This window comes from Lycium barbarum, chromosome 9 (genome assembly GCF_019175385.1).
Source record: "Lycium barbarum isolate Lr01 chromosome 9, ASM1917538v2, whole genome shotgun sequence".
Classification (NCBI taxonomy): Eukaryota; Viridiplantae; Streptophyta; class Magnoliopsida; order Solanales; family Solanaceae; genus Lycium; species Lycium barbarum.
Window position 1 is genome coordinate 27,801,996 of NC_083345.1, and position 21,726 is coordinate 27,823,721.

Below are 21,726 nucleotides of genomic sequence, written 5' to 3' on the forward strand. Positions count from 1 at the left end.
ACATGCGTATCAACCCATTAGTGGGAGCAAATGAAATTATTGTACAGCAACATACTTAAAATACTTATATATATATATATATATATATATATATATATATATATATATATATATATATATATATATATATATATATATATATATATATATATATCCGTTTTTCAATTTTTGAAAAAAATAAATTGTGGGCCCTTATAGCCTGATTGATTCATTGCCACAAGCGTATCAACCCATTAGAGGGAGCAAATGGAATTATTGTACAGCAATATACTTAAAATACAAAAGTGCTTAGAAAATCAAACAATTAAATCAATAATGATGGATTTATTGCCACATGCGTATCAATCCATTAGTGGGAGCAAATGAAATTATTGTACAGTAACATACACCAACCAATATTAAAAAATTCAAAAAAACACCAACCAATTAAGCATTTAAAAAAAAAGTGTGGTCCCCATATTAAACACTAACTAATATTAAAAAATAAAAAAAACACCAACCAATATTTTTTTTTTTTAAAAGAAGTAAATAAAGTGGAACCCACCATCTCCAAACTCACGGAAAAAAAAAGGTCGACTCCATATTAACAAAATCAAGTAATATAAAAAAAAGTGAATCCCATATTAAAAAAACAAATAATGTCAAAAAAAGATTGCAAACTTTGTATTCGTAGCAAACACTAATATAATAAAGTTTTAGATACGGAGAACAAACTACAATGTTATATTAATTGTGTTTTGAACATAGTATCCCATATTGACAAAATCAAGCAATATAAAAAAAAAAGTGAATCCCATATTAAAAAAATAAACAATGTCAAAAAAAAAGTGCAGACTTTGTATTCATAGCAAACACTAATATAATAAAGTTTTAGATACGGAGCACGAACTATAATGTTATATTAATCGTGTTTTGAACATAGTATATATATATATATATATATGCATAAAAATAGTGTAAACTAATAATGTCCAAGGTGCTTACTTGTTATAAGGAAAGCTCTGCCAAGTGCCAACTGCCATATATGTTTCGGTTCCTCGGTTGATGCTAAAGAGTAAAGGTTAGCATTTGGTGGCTAGATATTTATCAGACGGGGTCACAGATTTTATGTACAAGGTGATCAGTAACATATTGGCTTATTGTACTCTGATGCGTACTTGTGGGATTTAACTGGATATGATGATGATGTATTCTGATACGTACTGAATTTAAGATAAGATTGCATATTCTAACTTTTTGTCATTTGAATTATATGTATACAAGTGCAGTAGTAGCGGAACTAAGATTTTTATTGAGGTGAATCCAAATATAATTTGTATTTCCTTTATAGTGGATTCAAGGTGTAGTGTGTGTGTATGACAGGTGAACCTATCTATACATTATGATTTTTCCACGAAAGGTTGTTAATTGACTCCTCGTGAATAAGGGTAGCTCCATCACAATTTTAAATCCAACCACACACCAAAATGGAGGGTACAAAGTCCTTCACTTTTGAAGGAGAATATACTTTCCTTACCTTGATGGAGCTTGACCACTCCCTTATGTGTATGGGAGATGTTGGAAATAGCTATCAGGTGGGATCCACCCATAAGGGATGCTAATTAGCCCATTAGCTTGTCGTCCTCCTAAAACCTACTTATAATATATAAATATACCATTATGAGTGTCGGAAAAGAAAAAGATTCATAATGGCTAGGGTTTGCACCCAAAATACACTCTACATCTCCTAAAAGATATTGAGGCTGTGAAAACCAATGAATTCATCCATCTTGTGATTATACCTACCATCCGGTAACACGAGTGCTGATACAGATCCACTTCCGCTAAGGAGAAATTCGTAATTCCCTTAGCTTGTACTCTCGGTTAACTACAACAAAAATTTTATTCTTTTGTATACCTAGTTTCTACATTATTGTACTCTGTATGGAATTGAGCCATTGTCGTAGTTTAATTAGTGTGGAAAAATCGACATCTTTTGAGTTAATTAATGATGCTTTCAGAGACGTCTTTTTTTTTTTTTTTTTTTGCTAATATAAGGGAAGCTGGTAAATTGACTTTTGTGTAGTTGTTAACTTGTTATACGTCCTTTGCTTAGTAAAGATATTTTATGAGCTCATTTTCCTATGGCGAAAACTTCCAACTTTCGACTAAAATAAGTTTACAATGCATACATGACATATTTGGTAGCACATTTATTTTGAACGCTCTAACTGTATTAAATTCGCCTGTTGTAAACTGATAGGAATAATCACGTTGATGTGGTGACAATTCGTGTGATTGATGACGAGGAGTAGTACTGATTTACTTGGATACGAATTCTATGTGAGGGTTTTCAACTAAATATCTGTACACTATAATGATGTTCATTAATCAACTTGGAACTCTTATATGTAGAATATGATCTTTGGAGTTGCTAGCAGCTAGAAGCCAAGAACAAGTTACGAAAGTCAATAATTTATAGCATCACCTTATGTTCTCACCTTCTACGCTTATTTTGTTTTCAGTTTCAGTCTTTTTTCCCGTTCGATTTCTTGTTGTGTTTGACAGATTGACCTTATGATAGCATTGGTTGGCATTATATATTTACCCAAATTTTTTTATTAGTTGGTGTTATATTTCGCTAATATCTTATTATAATAAGGCTTAATACATTGATACGCCCTTAATTTTGCCAGCAAATTATGTCACCTCCTTTAATTATACGCGTTCGCTTCAATAAGTCTTAAAAACCCAAGCGTTTTCTAATTGAGGATGATTTTTATAGGTAAAAGAGATAACAATTTTATGGGATTAACTTAACTGCCTAGTAAATGCTTGAGAATAGGGGTGGGCATAGTTTGGGCCAAACCGAAATCTGAACTTTCTAAATATTTTGTTTGGATATTTGGATTATAGATTGGACTTCGGATTTTATTTTTAAAATTTATGGATTTCGGATTGGATATGGATTTAGTACAAATTTTTGGATATTCGAAAATCTGAAATTTTTATACCTTATATCTAGCCCTACCTGTATCATATGTGCCCAGTACTAATAAGTCTAGTTTCTAAAGATCCAATAGATTAGTACCTAAGGCCCTACCCATTAAAATATTAAGTCCAGTATACAATTCTCTACTAAATCAAAAATATTATAGTGTTTTTTTACTTCTCAAGTTTCAAAAGTCTCATGTGTCACCTACGGCAGAGTTCTTTATTATTTTTCCAGATGACTACTTAGATTTTATTTTGTTCATTTTCACTTTTCCAGATTGCTTTTATTTGGTATGGATTTACTATGTTGGACATGACTTGGATTTGTTAATCCTAATTTGAACTGGAAGGCTTTTTTACTGAGCAACTAAGATTTAGATTTACCTCTGTGAAACTAACACATGAATTTCGTTCCTAGCTCAAGAGTCAAATCCGAAATATCCAAACCGAATAATCCGAAACCGAACTTAAAATATCCAATCCAATCCGAACTTATTTGGATTGGATTTGAATTGTAATTTCCTCAATCCGAAAACCGAATATCCAAACCGAAAATTTCATATGCAGTCAGATGGCCCTAACACCCACCCCTACTTGAGAACACACGCAAAAGTTTTTCAAAAATTTGAACTGAAAGTGTCTAGTAGGAAGAATTTATCATGTGTTCATGTGCTCTATTGAAACAAGTTATACTTCGAGTATCTAAACAAAATTTGTTGGCTAGTTTAAGGAGTTGTCAATATATTAAGCCTTTTAATAATACATACATAGTACTATTTATGAATTATACAAGTTGTGATCATAGGTTGTTTCAATATAACGGTTAATCTATAACACCAACACATGACTTCCTTTTCGTCGCAATATATGGATTAGCAATTCGCATAATTGAATAAACTAAACTGGATACCAATACCATAGCCCTATGGAAATTCGTTAATTAAAATGTTCGAAGACCAAATGGTTTTCCTTGATGAGTGATATTTGGCATATTTTTGTATCAATTATTCTCTATCGTTAATATCCTCAAAGTGCTGAATGTGAAAATACTCGATCTGAATTAAATTTTCATCACATGCAGTGCCTTAGGCAAATTTGTAAGAAGTTTAAATGGGAGACAGTACCTGTGGACCCATGAGTCTACTTGACAAATAATAACCTAAACTCACATAAACAATCTATATCTATATCTATATAGAATTGGAGAGGCAAAAACATGACAGAATGATAGTGTTATTACCAAAAAAATAATTCTTATTCTTATTTAAAAAAACATTAAAAATAAAATAGACAAAAAAGAATAAAAATAAAAGACAATTAGAAAAATAAAAAAAATTAAGAAAACTAACTAGCAGGTCTCATAAATCACGTTTTTTTTTTTAAACTCCTTTATAGCAGCTGCTCCTTCTTTATAGCTACTACAACGTCCCTTTTTTGTTTCCTACTGTGGTTGAAAAAAATTAAAATTAAAGATAAAAACTGCCAATCCACAATCAATTTTTTATACTGCCCCACTTCCCTCATCATCCCTCCTCAGGATCAGTTTATCCTTTTTCTGTTCAGTGTGTACTATTTTTGGCATAGTTATTTTTACAATTTTCGCTATTAATTTAATAGTATAATTATTAATTTGTTCGTCTTATTGTATTTTTTAATTAAATGAATAGTGTTGCTTGCTTCTTTAGCAAGTATTTATTTATACGGAAAAGGACCTAAAATACCTTTCAACTATTGGAAAAGGGCCTAGAATACACTATATCCAACTTTCAGCTCAAAAATACCCTCCAAGACCCATTTCATTAAACACGTGGCAGCCTCTCATTGGTTATCAATATAATTAAATTACACCCTCATTTAACCCGATTCAACAACAAATACCCGACCCGCCCCGATTAATTCCCCACTCCAGCGTAACAACATACAAACCCATTTCATAAACCCTATACTCCATTTCATTACAAATCAGTCTCCTTCTTCCTCTTCTTATTAGGGTTCTTAGAAAATGCAAGTTTCTTGTTAGTTTTCCTCCATAAATTGTTGTTTGTTTCATTCTCTTTGTTAAAATGTTGACATCGTCTTCCGTTTCTTCTCCTTAACAAGTTCAGTCCCGTATTTGTAAGTGTGGATTGATTGAAAGACATTTTACTGCTACAACTCTTGAGAATGGTGGACGTCGATTCTACAAATGTCGCCTTCCTGGGTCAAACTCTTGTGGTTATTGGGATTGGATCATGCTAAACTTCCACCTCATGTGTCAACGATGATCCACAATCAAAAAATTGAATTGGATTCAATTCGGAAGGAAAGAAACCATTTGAAGAAGATCGTGGAGGGTATGGGTGGTATTGAAAGCCAAGAACTCAACAAAGTGTCCAACGTCGATTTAGAGTTGAAGGATAAGGATGCTACTGAAATTTCTGATTTGAACAAAGTTTCTACCTTGGAGGATAAAGTGTCAATCTTGGAGTTGAAGAGTGGTATTAAAAGTTCAAATTTGAAGAAAGTGGAAACCTTAGAGTTGAAAGTTCACCAATTGATAAGCTTGCTTCTAATGTCTTGGGCTGTTATTGTTGGTTTTGTCATTGCCAAGATGATGCAGTGTAATGCTATTGTTTGTGTTAAGTTAGTATCATGGGTCGGTTAGGTTTGTTTTGTGTGTTGGTGTTGTTGTCAAATGAATTTTTAGTGCAGTTGGTCTTATTTAGGAATCTGCAGCTGTAATGTAATGTATTGTTGGTGTTTGCCTAGTAATGAACAATTTATTAGCTTCTGTTGTTGTTAAATGCCCAGCTGTTTATGCTAGTGTTTCATACTCCGTATTTGACTTTTTTAGGTTGCTACATGTATGATTTTAGTAACTGCAAATATGTTTGTGACATCCGACCAATGATTAACTTCTTTTCATTAATCTATAAAACGAGTTGTGGAGGGTTCTTGTTTTTACTGTAATGTAGTATGGAGTAACATAACACACAAGAGTTGATTTGTATGGAGTAACTGCCATTGAAAACAAATCTCTTGCTTTCTTGAATTCAACTGCTCAATATGTGCCTCCTGAGATGAAATATGGATCACTCATACACTTATGTTAATATCACACAATCAAGATACAACTGGTTCTTTGCACATTAAATAATCATATGCCAAATTTCCTAAAACAGAACCAGTCAGCTGTGCAAGTAGCCTAAAATAGCAGAAACAATATGCAAAGAACCAGTGATTACTATAATTCCAGTAGCCTAAAACAACAGAAACAATATGCAGAGAACCAGATGTGCTAGTAGCCTAAAATGTTCAACCACAACATTACATTGTAATGTAAATCAACAACACATTTAAACTAGCAATGGCATTGTCATATTTTTGCAAAGTGTTCAACAACCACTGCACAACTTCATTGCCATGGACATACATGGCAACCCACAAAAGATAAGCTCCCAAAATATTTTTGGAGTGAATCAAATCAGCCACTTCCAAGACTGATTCACTCCAAAAAACAACAAAATATGAAGTGTAATTGTGCCATTACATAACATTGAAAAAAACAGAAAAAAAAAAAAACTACTACAAATCTGCCCTAATGCTTGCCCCTCTTTGCCTTCAATTTGTCAATCTTTTTTTCCTTTTCAGCAGCCAACTGATTTGAGGTCACACATGGTCGGCCTATCCAAGCCAACTGTCTTGGTGAGTATGACAGATTTGTAGGCATACTAACACCATTCTCATCTCTCTTGAAGCCAGTCTTCCTTGCACTAGTTGATTGTTGATGCAACTTCTTGAGTTTAAGCCTAGTCTTACCTTCAGAAATCACCTTAGGCCTTAGAATTGGCTGGTCATCCTCATCATCAAGTTTACCTTCATCATCATCTTCATCAACAAGTGCTCTTGAAGATACTTGAAGGTTCAACATTATTTTTGGAAGATCTCTTTGAAGGTGCAATAACTTTATCCTTAGATTTTCTCTTTGATTTGAAGGTCCAGCGGCTTCAGAAACTGGTTGGCTGGAAGAGGCAAAGCCAGGATTAGGCATGAACACAAAATCAGAATCTTGACTGGCTTGGGGTGCTGAAAGTGGCACATCTTGGACTGTTTCTGCTGCTGCTTGAAGCTACAAAATTTGTCAACTTAGTTAGACATTTAAATAGGATAGTGTTAACATTGAATAAATAAAAAAAAATTACTGTACCATAGGACATGTTCTTCTATCACAGTGTCCACGAGTATCACAGTGTCCACATGTCATTTTAAGACCTTTTCTTGAAGCTGACCACAACCCCTCCCTCTTCCTTGACTCAGTCTTTTCCCTTGTTCTCTTAATATTTGCAGTCTACCAACCATTTTATGTACTTCTGAGGGCTCAATAGCATGAAAAGGATCAACTTTCCAGAATTTGTCACCTCTAACAGGCTGTATCTTATGCATGTACACCAACAAGTAAGCCTCTTTTGAATACCACCAATGCAACTCATCTAATGGTTCTTTTTTGTCATGAAGTAAGGCTTTATTAGCATGAGAACATGGTATTTCTGTTAAGTCCCATGTCCTACATGTACACCTCTTCCTAACAAGATCCACAACATGCCTATCTATACCCTCAACCACCTCATACCCTAGGTCTCCATTAGCTTGAACTTGACAACCTTGAGCAATGATTTTAAAATCATTGTACAATTCCATAGCGTATGAGCTAAAATTAGAACTCTAATTTCTTCCCTCCACTTCAAGATCTTTCAATCTATTCAAAACCTTTTCATAACAGACCAAAAAACAGTACCAAAAAATACAAGCATGCTTTTTTGACAATACTATTAAGAGAAACACATTAATAGAACCAGTACCAAAAACCAGTAAGAGAAACACATTAATAGAAACCAGTACCAAAAACCAGTAAACAAACCAAAACATAAATAGAAAATTTTGAATTTCAGTTCTAACAAAAACCAATACCAGTACCAAAAATTAATCGTATTGTTGGTGATTACAGTTCTGAATAATGGACAATATAGCACTGCTTTAGTTCTAAATCATATAATATAGCACTGCTTCAGTTCTGAATCATGGACAATTAGATAAATGTCATAAACTTAGCTTGGCTGTTGGAAAACTTAGACTGAACTACTAATATTTTTGTTTGGTCCATTCTGACCTTACCATTCAAAACAAACCCTTAAATACTACAAACGAATTCCACAAACATTTCAACAACAAGAGTAAAAACCCAACAAAGAAATAAATGCCATTGAATAAAAAACAAGAACCCCAGTAATGAACTCTTAATAAAAATCAATTCTTGATTTGCAAATTCAATAAAGATCACAACTTTATGATATTTTTGCCAAGAAACTGACACCAAATTGATTAAAATGCAAAAATGAGGTGACCCTATGCTGAAAAAAGAATGTGAAAAGCTTAAAGAGGGAAATGGTGAAGTTAGTATGTATAACCTGTGACAAGTCCTTATCTGAAGTGAAAATGGAAATTGAATTATCTTGAAATTTTCCAACAGCAATGCTAAGTGTATGACATTTATCTAATTTAAAGGACTCTATCAATATGATGAATAGTGCTACAGTCTGCAAGATATTATATTCTAATAATATAATATAGCATAGCTTCAGTTCTAACAAAAACTAGTACCAGTATCAAATCAAGATTATCCTTCAACTCTTAAAGCTTCAACCTTTAATAACATAACAAACATCCAATAGTATACAACATCATTTCAGCTAAAAAAATTAACAAAATACAAGAGAAGTAAATCAAGAACTCACTGCCAGTTTAAAGGCTCAATCAAGTTTATAAATAAAAACCCATTAAGCTATTAAATCAAGATTATCCATTTAAGCATAAAAAACAGTAAATATGTACCTTGATTCTAATATCTTCCAACATCTTGATTATTGGTTTCGTCCTTGCTTCCAGAATCCACTTGTTGAATGACTCAACAAAATTGTTTTCACATGAGAAGTCTTGCGGACTGTGTCAAAATAGGCCCTGCACCACTGTTGTGCTGGGTACCATAGCAAATCTTTGACAGATTGTTCAGAAACTACACCTATGGACTTTAATTGATCTTCAAATTCTTCTTCATAGGTGCTCCAAGCAGACCACCACAATAACTTCTTCATCTGTACACCCCTCCAAGTCTTCATCCAATTGGCTTCAATGTGCCTTACACACCATCTATAGTGCACTTTGGGAAGCACATGAGTAACAACATCAATCAGACCCTTCAACAATAATTAGCATAACAAGTTAATATAAATCAGCTATACAAAACAGAAATCAGAAACTAATAATGAAAGTGTCAAACTAGGAATCTGAAAGTGTACCTTTTACATATCATACATAAGTGTGAATCCTTGACTATCCTTCAGGTCTAAGGAATTTTTCAGCAACTCAATGAACCATTTCCAGGCTTTGGATATTTCTCTATCCACTACTGCCCAAGCAAGAGGATAGAAGTGCTTCATTGAATCTTGTCCAAGGGAAACCAATAAAATTCCCCTACATTTCCCTTTCAGAAAGGTGCCATCAAGCCCTATATATGGCCTCAAATCTCCTCTCCAACCACTTTTCAAAGCTTGAAATCACACATACATTCTTAGAAATATTCTTTTACCTTGTTCAAGAGCCTCTTTAGATATGTTTCTCACCACATTAGTACCAGGATTGCTATTCCTCAATTCTTGAGCATAAGCCTCCAAACTATTGAAATCATCAATGTAGGCACCCTCTAATTTCTCTAAAACAAGCCTCTTAGCCCTCTTCATCTTTGAAGTACTAATATTAAGTTTAAATTGATCATCCAAATCCTGCCTCATGTCTTTCACCTTATACTTAGGATTATTCTGTACTTTGTTCTTGAAGTAGTGTGCTAAAGCTTGTTGAGTAGCTTTTCTATTTTTAAATGCTGGCTGACAATTATGTTTTAATTCCATGGTCTTAATCTTAAATCCCTGATCTTTGTTATCTACAGAAATCAAACACACAAAAGGTCAGCCAATATCACAATTATATCTAAGTCTAGTATTGTCACTATGATCAACCCTAAGTCCTTTCTTATTAGAAACTGCGTAATAGCCCACAACTCTTTTAGCTTCATTAAGATCCTTAAAGCTCATACCCTTTTCCAACACTAAAAAAATTATCTAGTTTCTTGTTCACTTCCCTGTTCTTTTCCTTTCTAAAAAGTTCCAATCCTTCACTGTCATAGTCAACAGGAACTGGTTCATTATCATCCTCCTCTTCCAAACGCGACTCACAATCAGTTCCTACATCTGCTGATACAAAGCATGGTTCTTTATGATGAATGATGTTGGGAGCTAAAACATTATCTTCACTCTCATCTACAACAAAGAATTGAAGCACACTAAACTTACTAGACAATGAAGATTGTAGTGTTCTAATTCCTGAATCACCCTCAATCAAATAATATCTACCTGAGGGACCCGTGACTAGCAGCTGCTTAACCACCCTAAAAACAAACCTTTCTGTGTATTCAGTACATATGTCTATATAAGACAGCAAATTAGCATCATAATCCTCCCACACATGGTTCTGTTTTTTTTTTTTTATGTAAACAGTCTGTGGTGTCAATACCCACTTGCCTCCATAATTAAAGACAACATCCATCTTCACAACCATTCTTCAAGAGTCACATGGCAAACATAAAAAAAAAAGGAAAAGAGACCCATTAGAAAGCAATAAGCACACAAAAAGAAGGAAATCTGCCAATATTAAATGGTAATTTGAAGACAAGGACAAAGGGATAGGGACTACATGCCTAAAAAATTCAACATACATAGACAAAAATATGGAATAAAGTCTCAAAACAAACAAAAAGGGACCCCATCCGAAATACAAAACCCTATAGCCAACAATCATAAATACACCTAATTGAGACATAACTACACAATACACAACACACAAACAGATAAAAGCATGAAATAGGAGGAAAAAACATATAGTAAAGGTTGTAACCAACAAAAACCCCAACTTCAAACAACACTATAAAAACCCTAACTTGAGACAATATAGTACACTTGAGTAAGACCAAATAAAAAGGCTAATACAAGCATATAAAACATGAAAGAACAACAAAAACGTAAATATTCATCGAATAACACACACCTTAGCCAACAATAAAAAAAAAACCCTAAATCCTAACTGAAATTGAAGAAGAGGAAGCAAGTTCTTACTTGAACAAAGTACAAATCTTCACCGATGACGGCAGAGATTCACCGACGAGGGGATTTGGCCGGAAAAATAGCCACTGAAAAGAGATTCGTGGGTATTGTAGCGGGCGTTGGGAATTCTAAGTTTAACCGACTAGCACATGCCTCTTAAAAGGAGGGAGGTGTTCCGAGGAAGTACGATTGGGAATCGTACCGGGCAAGTCGGAAAAACCCGCCAACCACTTAATGGTGCTCTAAAGGATGCATTTTAGAGTCGCCACCTAAGTTTTAGGAAATTAGGAAAACAAGTTCGAAAAGGGTTCATTTAAAACTATTATTTAAAAGAAACCTAATCTACCAAAGTCTGGGTAAGGGTTCTGGTGATCCCTCGGGGAAGGTGTTAGGCACCCCGGTATTATGGATCCGCTCAATTGCGGTTTACCTACGGGTTCTAATAGCTTACCTTATGATTATAAATTATTTTGGACAAAAATTGCTTAAGTCTAAATTTCCGCTATAGAAGGGTGTCATTTACATGGAAGAAATTCATTTATTAAGAAATCGTCGAAGTATAATTATGCTCAAAATTGAGCGTGGGTGTCGGACTTGAACACCTAAGCTAATACCCAAAGGCTCTTAGCTTAGGTAGGACTTCACGTAAGTCCACCCAAAAAGATTTTTTATGGAAAAAAGTATTTTAAGTCATGAAAATAGTTTTAATATACTATCATGCTATATATATATATATATACACACACACACACACACACCATAATTGGTTATACTATGTTATTTATTAACCTATCAATTATATTCTTTATTTAGCCAAATTTTAATCCATTTTTATACATATTTACTCTAGTTCCGAACGTCCAATAATTAATCCATAAGTTTTAAAACAGTCTAAAACGGTCCCAGGCAGTGCAATCCTCCAAAGTTTCAATAATATCAATTCAGTCTAGTAATTTTCCCAAGTCCAGCGTTCCGAGTCCAAAACAATTTTTCAATCCGTTTTTTCGATTTTCTACACAAGTTTGAATTAAGTAGAAGAAATTAATTTTAGTGACTCTAAATTGTATGACAATCATATAAGGGTTCCAACATATTGGATTTAAAGGCAAAAATACGAAAATTGAATAAAGTAGAGAGTAAGGATTTTGGGCCGACCAAGCCCAAACAAAAGATTTATGCAAGTTGGTCCCTAAGTCCATATGTATGCTCCATTTTGCTCTGAATTTGTTCGGCTCGATCTAGATACATTAGTGGGCCCCGCAGGGGCCTACCAACGGGTTTGGGGTGGACAAGGATGCAAACGAGTATACAATACATTAGTATATGCTCACAAATTAAATTAAGTACAAAATTGAGAGGCTATGACAATTATGATAATGCTAAGATGAATTGCAACTTGGTTGGGCTAAACCCGTATAAACACAACTCAAGACTGTCACAAAATAATGCGAAAAAAAGAGGCCCAAGATACTGATAATGATTCAGGGATGGAAACTATAAGTGACAGGCCCAAGAAACAAGCCCAACTCTGATTATATCTCAAATTTTTCTAAGTGTCATGCGTTCTATATGCGATATACCAGTGATATACTATTTGGACTCCTTCTCAAATTTTCAAAGAGTCAAACATGGTATACCTGATATACCATTAGTATACCATTGAAGAATAAAACCCTTTAAAGGACATACCCTCCTGATATACTAGTCATATATATGCTCCATATTCCATTAACTCTAGATTACCACATTCAGGTTATTAAAAAATTTCAAGGCTTTTAAGAGAGATTCTACACCTTTTAACGGCCAAACACTTAACTTCAATCAAGGCTAACAAGTAAAGATTCTACAACATACAACTTTACTTCCAAATCTTAACACACATGAGGCAAGAGAAGTCACAAAAAAGATTCAACTAATGCCAGAACAAAGAAATCAAGCAGCCTTTAGGTATGTGAAGGTTTTGGCAATGCAAGGCACATCACGTGTCAATGATACAAAAAAAAAAAACATAGCATAATCAAAATAAACATGACAAACTTTTTGATGATAAATGGGGGGGGGGGGGGGGGGGGGGGGGGGGGTAAAGGAAAACACAACAACACAAGTTTAAGGGGTGCAAAAGAATGCAAAATTTTAAAGCCTATTGGCCACTGACCAGAAGACAGCGGCAAACTAGGATTTCAAGTCATTTCTAGCTTAATTTTGCATTGAATAGATTTAAATGGTAAAAAATAAAGCTACAAGTTTTCTGAATCAGTGAAGACCTTTTTAGAAGCTAAACAAATTTCAAAACTGGGCCATTTTCAAGGTAAAATGCAAAAAGATCATGCTCAACAAGCAGAAATACTAGAATGAGCGGATGGGCATAGGGGTACTAGCCTTATGTCTTTTGTGAAGTCTACTTGGCAACTAGTAGTCCATATGTGCATATGGGGGGGGGAACAAGTAGAATAGTCAAGTAAACAAACAATTACCACAGAGGAAGAGTCCAGGAAAAATGGGATTATAGAGGTTCAACCTAAGCTAGAGGAATTTTTGAGGATTCAACAGAGTTCAAATAATCATAATCAAGAACAAGTGCACCAAAGCTGATAGAAATATCTACAAAGGTTTGAACAAAGGTTTCAATAGCACAGGGGGGCCTTTAGTAGTATAAATAGGGACATGAGGCCAATTCCTAAGTTCCAACTGTTGTCACAAGTTTTCCAAAATAGAGTCTAAGTAAGTTCAAAAGGGATTTTTACAGACCATAAGATGGCTTTGGCACATAGACAAGTTTAAAGATATCTTGAATAGCTTTGGAAAATATCTTAGCTAGATATGAGCAAAAAATGTCATCCTAGGCATACTAGAAGAACAAACAAACACAGACCTCATTTTGTTTTATTCAAACAACAGTGATAGCATACAAAAGGGACAATGTTTTGTGATTCAAAATAGTGATTAAGTAGACTAGGTATGGAACCTATTTAAGTCAAGTATGTATTGAACACCTTTAAGTAGATGACAATTTCTTTTTAGAAGAAAGGAAAACTACAAACACCTCATCGCTGGTTTCCCACTAATTGAACATGGACAAACATTTCCAAATAGCAAGATAGGTTGAAATCAAGTAGTTTGAACCCAGGAAGCTAATCCACACAAGCTCACACAGTCAAAATTAAGCTGCTCTAATGAGTCAACTGAAAGGATCTTTAAGAACAGCTAAGTGTCATTTCAGACTCAGTTTCTACTCAGTCTGGCTATTCACATTTTAGGCACCTTAAGGGGATCAGAAACAAATAGACAGGTGCTGGTTTTACCTTTCAAGCACTCAGGTGGGTAAGTCGACTCATATTATCATAATTTTTCAATGTTCGTTCTTTAACTTAACAGGTTACACGTATTTATGGGCAAGAAATATTTAGTTTTGTAAGATCAGGTAAGGATGGATCACATGTCACTTAAGCTAAGCGAAAGGGTTCATGTAATTCATGGTAGGGCTATGTGAAGACATAGATATATATAGCAAGTAGATAGAATATATGCACAGAGATTACAAAGTGAAGCAGCCATAGCAGTTTCTCACAAGACACCAAACAAAGGGGTTCCAATGGCCACATCACCCGTTGCTTTTCCTATTTCTACTCATTTTGTCAACTTAGAAACCTATATAAATGACTAAAAGAAAGCAGATAGGTTCCTTTTCATTTTTTACCCTTTAGTCTATCTTAACACTCCATTAATAAGTCATTCAGTGATGAAGTATCTTATTTTATGATTGCAACCCTAAACAGAGCCATAACAACTAGATATCACAAACAGTGGCCAGCCATACCCCTTTTTTTGCTACTTGAACACCTTATTTAGGAAGTGTCACCAAACCTTGCGGAGTCACTAAACTAAATGTTGAGGGATGAAAGAGAGTACCCTGTGACTGCCTTATTCACTTCCATTTCTAGGAGGTTTGCTGAAATTTTTGGGCAGAGACGTGCATATATCAGCAGTTCAATCAATTTATTTGTGCCTTTGTCTGAAAAGACGCTAAGGGAAAATATGAATGAGGGAGACTCCTTGTTTGTCAATAATATAAACGGGGATGCCAACGAGTTCACCTTAGTCGACAGTGGCCTAACTGCCGAAGTCAATCTACTGAACAAAACATCTACTTGTAAAGAGTATGACTTGGTAAAATTACCGTGCACTCACGTGTTGGCAGCCTTGAGATTGAAGTACGAACCTGATTATAGTTCAAGCATCTACGAGTATTCTTCGCCCATGTATAAAGTTCAGTCTTACATTCTTGTATTTGGTGAAACTATTAATGTAGTCCCTGAAAAGTCAGAATGGGAAGTCCTAGAGAAGTTCTCAAACATGTATATTCCTCCACCCCCTTACGACCCCAAACTTGGAAGGAAGAAAGTGAAGCATATTCTTGGCGTAGCGGAATCTTTCAAGTCCAGGGGAAGTAGCAAAGGGACGAGAAACAAGTGCTCGATTTGCAAGGGGGCTGGTCACAAGAAAACAACGTGTCGATATTTTAGAGAGCATCCCATTTGATTTTTTTTTTAATTTGAATGTATTTTTATTATATTAGTTCAATATTAATCGACTTTATTTTAGTCTATCATAGACTCTATGAGTGTTTATAATAAAACAATCTGTTGGTCTATAATGGTTCATAGTTAGGAAATTAATCTTCCTTTGGGAGATCTATACTCCCCAATTACCCTTATCATGCCAAACTAAGTAGCCTAATGATTACATTTTCAGAATACTGGCGTTTCATGTCTAATCACACTAATAAAATACAAATTTAAACGACACGTCCATGCCCATATCCACGTGTCTCTTAGCCATTGGGTGACGGTTTACTTAACCGATGCAAACAGTGTTTATTATCTTCCCCATTCCTTATTTCCTCCATTTCAAATATACTCAAGCCCATAGAAATTTCAGATCATTCATCTCCAAAATACCCAGAAGTCTCCGCCTTCCTAGGCACCCAAGGCTACAAACTCCATCACTAGACGTTCTTCTACTACGAAATGACTTCGAACGACTCTTTAGGGGGCTGGGAGAGAACAGGGAGAGATTGACAAGGTCTCTTCACAGGATTGAGCGATTTCTGCGTGTCCTCTTGCAGGAGAAGAATATCGACTCAGATGCATTATAATAATACTTTAATACATCATATGAGAGTCCCTATCAATTAGACACATGATCAAAATAGTTTTAGGACTCCTAATGGTCCTTAAATCACTAATATTAGTTTAAAAAAAAAATTAAAAATGAATAAAATAAAATAAATAAAAAGACTAGATACTATTTAAATATTATAATAATACTTTAATACATCATATGAGAGCCCCCACCAATTAGACACATGATTAAAATAGTTTTAGGACTCCTAATGGTCCTTAAATCACTAATATTAGTCTAAAAAAGCCAAAAACAAATAAAATAAAATAAATAAAAAGACTTAATGCTATTTAAAAATTATAATAACACTTTAATACATCATATGAGAGTCCCCATCAATTAGACACGTGATCAAAATAGTTTTAGGACTCCTAATGGTCCTTAAATCACTAATAGTAGTCTAAAAAAGCCAAAAATAAATAAAAAGACTTGATACTATTTAAACATTATAATAACACTTTAATACATCATATGAGAGTCCCCACTAATTAGACACATGATCAAAATAGTTTTAGGACTCCTAATGGTCCTTAAATCACTACTATCCAATTAGTCTGACAATAAGTTATTGTTCTCAAAGCACAACGTAACCTTTTTCTAAGGACAACATTACTTGTGCTTATGGTCTTTTGATCATGTATCTAATTGGTGGGGACTATCATATGATATATTAAAGTGTTATTATAATGTTAAATAGTATCAATTCTTTTTATTTATTTTATTTTATTTATTTTTGACCTTTTTAGACTAATATTAGTGATTTAAGGACCATAAGGTGTCCTAAAACTATTTTGATCATGTGTCTAATGGATGAGGACTCTTATATGATGTATTAAAGTGTTATTATAATATTTAAAATAGTATTAAGTCTTTTTATTTATTTTATTTTATTTATTTTAGGCTTTTTTTAGGTTTGGGTTTAGGGTTCATTTTTTTTGGTCTGTTGGACTTGTGCAAATTTAGCAGGCTTTTCAATCCAATAAAATCCTCTATTCTCGTGGTTTATAATAAACCTTGAAGTTCCATCATAGACCGTCTCAATGAGTAATTATAGATCATAGTTGTTTACTATAGTTATGTTTATTAATCGACCCAGCACACTTAGCTTTATTTCGATGGTTAGAAAACGTATTTATTACAACGGTAATAAAATAGAATATTCTTAAATCTACAATGGTAACAATCACCCTTCCCTATATTGACACCTAATTTTTGACCTCTCATAATTTACTTTAATTATCCAGAGTACTTGAATATACTTGGACCAAGAACGAGGTATAACGGATTTTGGACTTGGAATATATTTTGACCTTATGGGCTTCGAAAGTGATAAAATTGGGACTGAGTAAAACTTTATTTTTTCTTATATATGTATAAATATAGATATAATACTCATATTTTCTTAGAAAAAATAAAAACCCGTAACAAGTAAACTCATCTTATTAGGACTAGAATAGTAGCGGCTTTACTCGGGAGATATCCCGAGTGCGTCCTAGTCCGGCAATAAAGTCAGTTGAACACTTATGTGAATTTTTAAAACCCAAAAAAAACCCATTTATAAAGGGGACTATTTGCTAAATTTTTCCTGAAATTTTGGTATGAATGTGAATGACATTTTTACAAAAAATTTAACATCTATAAACAAATAATTACATTAATCACATATTGAAGCTCGTAGGTGAACCGTATTCTACGGATCTTTAATACTAGGGTGCATAAAATCTTCCCTCGGGGATCACCAAAACCCTTACCTCGAACTTTGGTACCAAAATATTTCTCTCTTTCTTGAAAAAGCTTTTACCCGATTTTTCCTTTAATAAATTAGGTGGCGACTCTAAAAACACTAAAATCCAATTAGAGAACCAACAACCTTGTAGTAACTTTTATGCCTTAACTAGTGTAAAAGCGAATCGTAATAGATGGCGACTTCGCTGGGGATTTCTTAGGTTCTAACCATAAGGGTTTCAATATAATATGATTTTAACTGTACTTATTTGTGTATGTGTTTATATTCCGCAATTGTAACTATCATTCATTTCATATCATAAATTCCGCCACTCGTGGCAAAAATCGTAGTTTCAACGGGGACACACGGGATCGCGATCTTGCCTTCACTAAAAAATCGAAACACCCCTTCTTTGGAACACGTTGAACATTAAGTTGGTATGCGGTCACCCAACGGCTGACAACGGTTCATCTCGAGTAGTCCGCTCAGGTCCAAGGTCAATTAAAAAAACCCACTCTTGCATAAGCGTAGGTTAGAGCTAAGCCAAATCCAAAGGTGAAGTAGACTGAGTGGTTTGGATATTTTAGACGTATCCAAAATCGATAGGGAGACTAACCCGTGTCAAGTACGGTCTATGACCCGAAAAACACCGCATATCATATTATGTGCTATTTGGAAACATTTAAATGTGCCTATGAATGAAACCATTGCCTAGTTGTTGGGGGGGGGGGGGGGTGGAAATTAACTTTGGTTTCTGTTTTGTAGATATCAATCAATTTAAGTTTCGATATGGTCCTGACTACGCCTGAGTTGCTGCGGATTTAGTGGGGCCAGATGTCCCCGGAGGAGAAAAAGGGAACTTCATGTCATTTAGGGAACTTAACATCCATCATGACTATGACCGGTTGCAAAGAACTGAAAGAACTAATTACCGGATTCTGGGATAGAGACCGTATGGTTTTCAGATTTGGGGATGACATCGAAATGCCACCAACTCTGGAGGAGTTTAGAGATGTGTTGACTAGCGTAGGCTCAGGGTTGAAAAGAAAAAAGAAACCCGATCAGAATGCTTTAATCCCGAAAAAACCCACCTACTCCCAAATTTATAGAATGCTTTCTTTGAATCACGCCAATTGGGCCTATGGCCCCACCATACCTTTTAGAGAGCTATACAGAAGGTTTGGAAGTCCGGATGGATTTGTGGAGCACCCCGGGGAATTCAATACTTATGCCGAATGGACGACCACCAAACCTTTAGCTTTCGCCATTTGCTTTCTGGGAACCATGATTTTTCTCAAGGATTGGTCCTTAGCCATAGATACCTGAGTCATTTCAGTCATCGATGCCATCTTTTATGGCATAACCCAAAGAGAAGAAACCAAATACTTTGACATGACGCCAATCATATTAGCCAATTTGTACCGAGCCCTGATCCTCTATCGGAGTCATTACAAATACTTCCAAGGCTGCAACTTACTCCTGCAATGGTGGATCCTCAAGCATATGGTCAAGGTTAGGGGTGACCAACACTTAAGTAAGCCGGCTGAAAGGGACAGTCTTAGAGATTTTCGCCCAAACTTCGGAGAACAAAACCGACAAAGTTGGACATTCACCTTCTCCAGACTAAAGGAAGAAAGCATTCAATGGATGTTCCATGAATTCGTGTCTACTGAAGTTATGGTTAAAGGAATAAAGTACTCATTCTTGCCTCTTATGGAAATACGAGGGATTCGCCCTTATGCACCTACCAGGGTCTTGAGGCAATTTGGAAGAATCCAGGTCATACGTCAGATTGGAGGCATGGGGAATTTCCTCATTGACTACGACATTGATAGAACACCGAGAGTTTTGGATTGTGTACGAGAATGAAAGGGTCGCATGATTTGGGGTCCCGATGTTATATCCCGTATTTTGCACATTCGGATAATTTGAGATAATTACGACAAGTTAAAGATAAGGCTATATTTTGATCTAGTTTAATGCATAAGTTGTTCATGAAAAATATTGATGCGGAAATATTGAGGAAGGCTAAGGGCAAAATTGAAAATTTGGAAAAATAGTTCCATGAATTACAAGAAATAGACATGAAGTAATTGGGCTTGGAAAAATCAAAAAAAAAGAAAAAAGAAAAAGCCCAAGTGGTGGCCGGCCATAGAGAATTGGCCCAAGGCCCATGAAAAATTAAATCCAAGTATATAAAAAAAGAGGGCCTATTATTTGTCATTATTTAGAACTTTCAAGAAAAAGAAAGAAGAAGGAGAAAGAGGAGAGGGGTTCGGCCATGGAGGAAAAAAATTAGCTCCTTGAAATCTTGTCCAAAAAATTTATTTCTTCTAGTATTCCTACTAATTCAAGGGTCCTCTTCAACGTGGTATAATTGTTGAAACAAGAAAACCGCTCTTTGTTGCAAAGTCACAACTCTAGCTAAGTGGAGAAGTTGAGAAGAAAAGGTAAGATTTAATCCTCTTTTATATGTTATAAATGGTTTATATATGTTGTAGTATGTAGAAATGGATAGAAATCATGAAACTATGCATGTTGGAGGATTGGCCGTGTATGTGTGTGTAGTGTAGGAAAGATGAACAAATTTTTATGTAGTAATTTGGTTGTTGTTGATATGTATTCTATGATGAAAATGAGAATTTGATGATTCAAGTTGAAGTTGTGATGATTGTGGGCTGTTTTGGAAGCCACCATGGTCATTAATGTAGTTCTTATATTGGCGGGGATAACATTGCTAACGTGTGAATTGTTAAGTGTAGTTCATGAATTTGGAAGGTAGAAATGTGTTGTTATCGTCCTTGTTGGAATTGGAAGTTTTCGGGTGGAGCATGGTGTGTTGATGGAATTGTTTGAATATTGTGTAGATTGTTTGAAATGTTCTTGAATTGTGTTTGAATGATCTTGGATTAGTAATGAATATGTGAGCGTTGATATCGGCTTGAATGTACGTAGTTGAATTGAATGTTGATGAACTACGTAGAGAAGAAGGTTACTAATGTTAGAATGCGTTTTAAATTAATGGTTGATGATATTAGTATGGTTGTTGGTATTGTTGTTGCTGTTTTGGCCGAGTTAAATTCTCGGGGATGTTGAATTTATAGGGGAGATGCTGCCCAAATTTTTATAGACAAGTGTTAACTTAAGGTTGAGTTTCTAAATGCCTATAGTTAATGTTTGGTAGTCATTGACAGATTGTAGATCTTGGGAAGTCCGGAATTTGAGTTTGGATTAGCTTGAGAAGCGAACGAGGTATGTAAAGCCCTACCTTTCTTTCTTTTGGCATGTCCTAGTTATAATAGGCTATGATACGAGCCTCGGGGAAAACTCCATTCCTAAAAATCCGAGCATGGTTATGACCCTTATTCATTTCAATGTAATTGAATTATGGACCTTATGCTTTGATATGCTTTGATGGAAAAAAAATAGTTTAAACGCTTTTACTCTCACTACTCCACTCGTGGATGCCTTAATGCTTCCTTCACTGAGCCCGGGCCAGGATATGTTATCACGCGTAATCCACTGCATTGTTCGCCGTGTCTCGATATGAGGGGGCCGGTATGACATGTACATAGGTTCTGGAGTATGATGTGCTATGTACATACATTCTGATATATGATGTTATGATATGATATGGCCATCTGATAAGTTATGATA

At 34.8% G+C, this 21,726-nt stretch overlaps 2 protein-coding genes across 4 annotated transcripts; one reads left to right on the forward strand and one right to left on the reverse strand.

Moving 5' to 3' along the window:
• Positions 1 to 6,248: 6,248 nt before the first annotated feature.
• LOC132610806 (uncharacterized) lies at positions 6,249 to 11,403 on the reverse strand. Of its 3 annotated transcripts, XM_060325212.1 has the most exons (5): positions 11,175 to 11,395; positions 9,306 to 10,621; positions 8,842 to 9,203; positions 7,160 to 7,322; positions 6,249 to 7,081 (listed from the first exon to the last, which is right to left on the reverse strand). In XM_060325212.1, the coding sequence occupies exons 4-5, from the start codon at positions 7,214 to 7,216 to the stop codon at positions 6,551 to 6,553; spliced, it is 588 nt and encodes a 195-aa protein (XP_060181195.1). In that variant the 5' UTR covers positions 7,217 to 7,322; positions 8,842 to 9,203; positions 9,306 to 10,621; positions 11,175 to 11,395; the 3' UTR covers positions 6,249 to 6,550. The 3 variants fall into 3 exon arrangements, with proteins under 3 accessions (XP_060181195.1, XP_060181196.1, XP_060181194.1); XM_060325213.1 differs by lacking the exon at positions 7,160 to 7,322 and having other exon boundaries at positions 11,175 to 11,403; XM_060325211.1 differs by having other exon boundaries at positions 7,160 to 9,203.
• A 3,644-nt stretch (positions 11,404 to 15,047) lies between these two features.
• Positions 15,048 to 15,701, forward strand: LOC132611805 (uncharacterized). The gene has a single exon (XM_060326174.1). It carries the CDS (start codon positions 15,048 to 15,050, stop codon positions 15,699 to 15,701), a length of 654 nt encoding a protein of 217 aa, XP_060182157.1.
• The last annotated feature ends 6,025 nt before the right edge of the window (positions 15,702 to 21,726 follow it).

Bases quoted from the DNA above. Each gene is read 5' to 3' on its own strand.
- LOC132610806 (XM_060325212.1), bottom strand. From the start codon at position 7,216: ATGACATGTGGACACTGTGATACTCGTGGACACTGTGATAGAAGAACA. The intron at 7,082-7,159 runs GTACAGTAATTT...CAAATTTTGTAG, and splicing joins ATAGAAGAACATGTCCTATG to CTTCAAGCAGCAGCAGAAAC.
- LOC132611805 (XM_060326174.1), top strand. From the start codon at position 15,048: ATGTTGAGGGATGAAAGAGAGTACCCTGTGACTGCCTTATTCACTTCC.